The sequence below is a fragment of the Pterocles gutturalis genome, unplaced genomic scaffold, assembly GCF_000699245.1.
Source record: "Pterocles gutturalis isolate BGI_N339 unplaced genomic scaffold, ASM69924v1 scaffold50217, whole genome shotgun sequence".
In the NCBI taxonomy this organism is placed as follows: Eukaryota; Metazoa; Chordata; class Aves; order Pterocliformes; family Pteroclidae; genus Pterocles; species Pterocles gutturalis.
In genome coordinates, this window is record NW_010114743.1 from 26,975 (window position 1) to 29,403 (window position 2,429).

Sequence of the window (2,429 nt, forward strand, 5' to 3'; positions counted from 1 at the left end):
TAAAACATAAAATAATTTTGGAATTAAAATTTATGAAAAAAACTGAAGACCAAAATGACAAATAGCATTCCACAGGCAGAGGCTTCTGTGTTTACAATTCCTCTGAAATGTTACCTCCCTGCACCACATGTTTTCTGAGTTCTTCATTATTTGTAAAACATCTTCCAATGTTTGCAAAATGTTCTATGAAATGGTGCCAAAAAAAATCTGCTAAATTTCAGGGTTGGAATGATGTCTTTTGCAACAAGTCAGAGGCCTGTTTGGCAACAAGCCAATGTCTGTTGTGCAGAGGGTTTTAAAGTGGAGCCTCAGAAACTTTGCAGCAGCGAATGAGACTGCAGGCAGCGCAGGCTGCCATCCCCACGCACGGTCCTGGTGCTGATTTCATGAGCTTTGGTCGTTGCTGCAGAACGATCTCCAAAGAACCCTAATAGAGCAAGGCTGCTTTTTTGCATAAAGTAAGAAATGAGAGAAATGGTAAACTAATACTGAACTACTAATACTACTAAAATACTAACATTAAACTTCATATTCTTTTACAAAACACGTAGTTCAAGAACATTGTTATTTGTAACTGGATAGCGAGTGTGTATTTTAGAAATTATTACAGTGTGCATTGCACATTTGCTGGATTGGGTGATGCCACTACTTACTTTTATTTGGAAACCTAAGTCCTTGTGTCCATATCAGACTGTGAGCTGATCACGTCAATTTTATTTTGTTCATTCACATAGATCTTCAACAACATAACCACATTGAGTATCATAAATCATTTTAAAATAACAAACAACAAGCAAGCACACTCTCATCTTGAAGTATAATTATTTCAAGGTAAAATATTTGTGATGTTTATCTACAATAACAGGTAAAGCATTAACTGTGTGGTTTTCTTCATGAGCTAAAGTATCAAAAATATTTGGAAGAGCATCATTTGCATAGTTTTCTTTCCCAGAATACTCTTTTCTAGGAAGTTACATCTATTGACCAGCAGGAAATGGGATCTCTGGTTGACTCAAGCCTGTAATCTTTCTTGTATTGCCTGAAACAAAATAAAAGCAAGAAAAATTTGTGATAAAATAACCAAAGGGTAAGCCCAGAATTGACCATATGTTTGCAGATGGTACCAAGAGTCAGAACGACTGTGTGTGGGCAGAGCTGGAACCTCTCCGCTTCTAGAGCTGGAGGCAGCGGTGACAGGGACGCATGGGGACAGCGAGCAGAAGCCGTGCTCACAGTATTTCTTCTACATCACAGAAACTTGCTAAAAGCAATTAAGTGTAAAATTTTTTTCTAGTGGTAAATCCAGCTAAGGATTTACCCTCCTTCTATCCATGTAAATGATAGAATCTTACTTTATTGGGCTCTTTTTATAAAAACCACAGCCCCAGGGTAAGATTTTTCCCTGCCCGTGAAATAGGAGCCTTGAGCCCTGGAGCATCATTTAACAAGTAACAAATTCAGGCTGTCAGGGAAAAATCCAAGCACAAGTTCCTATTACTTACACCAAAGAGGTGTATTCTTGCAGACAAACAGTTTAATTTCTTTTGATCTCTGATATTAGCTGATAAAATACATCTCAAAGCACGTACATCACTCACCCTTAGCCCATATCTGTTACCTGGTGACTTTGTGCTCAGATCCAGACACACTCAGGAGTTTTTCATCAGCTCTCTGACTGGTGTTGGAATAGTTCTCAAATTGTGTTTTTGAATAAAATTGACCTAAACAACAGACACAAATTATTTAAAAATACAAAACATCTGAGTATTGTTGGTCATTTAACCCAAATGGCAGCTACAACATTAGGAAAGCAGCCTTCTGCCTCAGAAAACAAACAAACAAACCAAACCAAAAATAGCACATTTGGAAGCTCCCTTAGTAAGTTAAGAAAATTCCTGTGTTTCAGCTGTGATCTCCTGTAATCCCTAACACTCCCCCACAGAGATAGTCTGCCTTGCTCTGGTGGGTTCTCACATTTTTTTGGTTATTTTATAATATGCGGTCTCTCTGTTTCCAAAGTTTTTGAAACAACTTCAACTTTGGTCCCATCAGGATTTTTGGAGTTGAGATGTTCAGGAGCAGCTGGCTTTCATTTACAAACCCTGCCTGTTTACAATTTTATGGCCATTATTTATAGTCCATTATTTGACATCCAGTGAATTTGCTGCATAAACTATGTCATTGCACAGAACTGTTGAGGTTAAGCCCAACTATTATTTTAGGCTTATTTTAACATTTTATAAACCCATAATAGTCTATTTCAGCTTGTACTGCTGGTGAGCAGAAAAGCATTATGTTTCAAGGGTAAGACCTCCCCTCTTCTCAGCGTAGGGTCTGGATTGCTGCGCAGTAAAAGCTGATGTTAGATGCCTGAAGAGAATAAATTAAATGTAAAGTTTCTCTAGAACCCCCCTGAATTTTAGCATTCC

The 2,429-nt window shown here is 37.9% G+C and overlaps 1 protein-coding gene across 1 annotated transcript in view; it reads right to left on the reverse strand.

The window, feature by feature from the left end:
- Positions 1–963: 963 nt before the first annotated feature.
- LOC104462801 (inter-alpha-trypsin inhibitor heavy chain H4-like) overlaps positions 964–2,429 on the reverse strand; it is a gene marked incomplete at its 5' end in the record, with an annotated part of 13,982 nt that continues 12,516 nt past the window's right edge. The window contains 2 exons of the mRNA XM_010074903.1: positions 964–1,039; positions 1,619–1,721. Of these exons, the coding sequence (XP_010073205.1) occupies positions 964–1,039; positions 1,619–1,721 (179 nt within the window). The remainder of the gene's footprint in view (positions 1,040–1,618; positions 1,722–2,429) is intronic.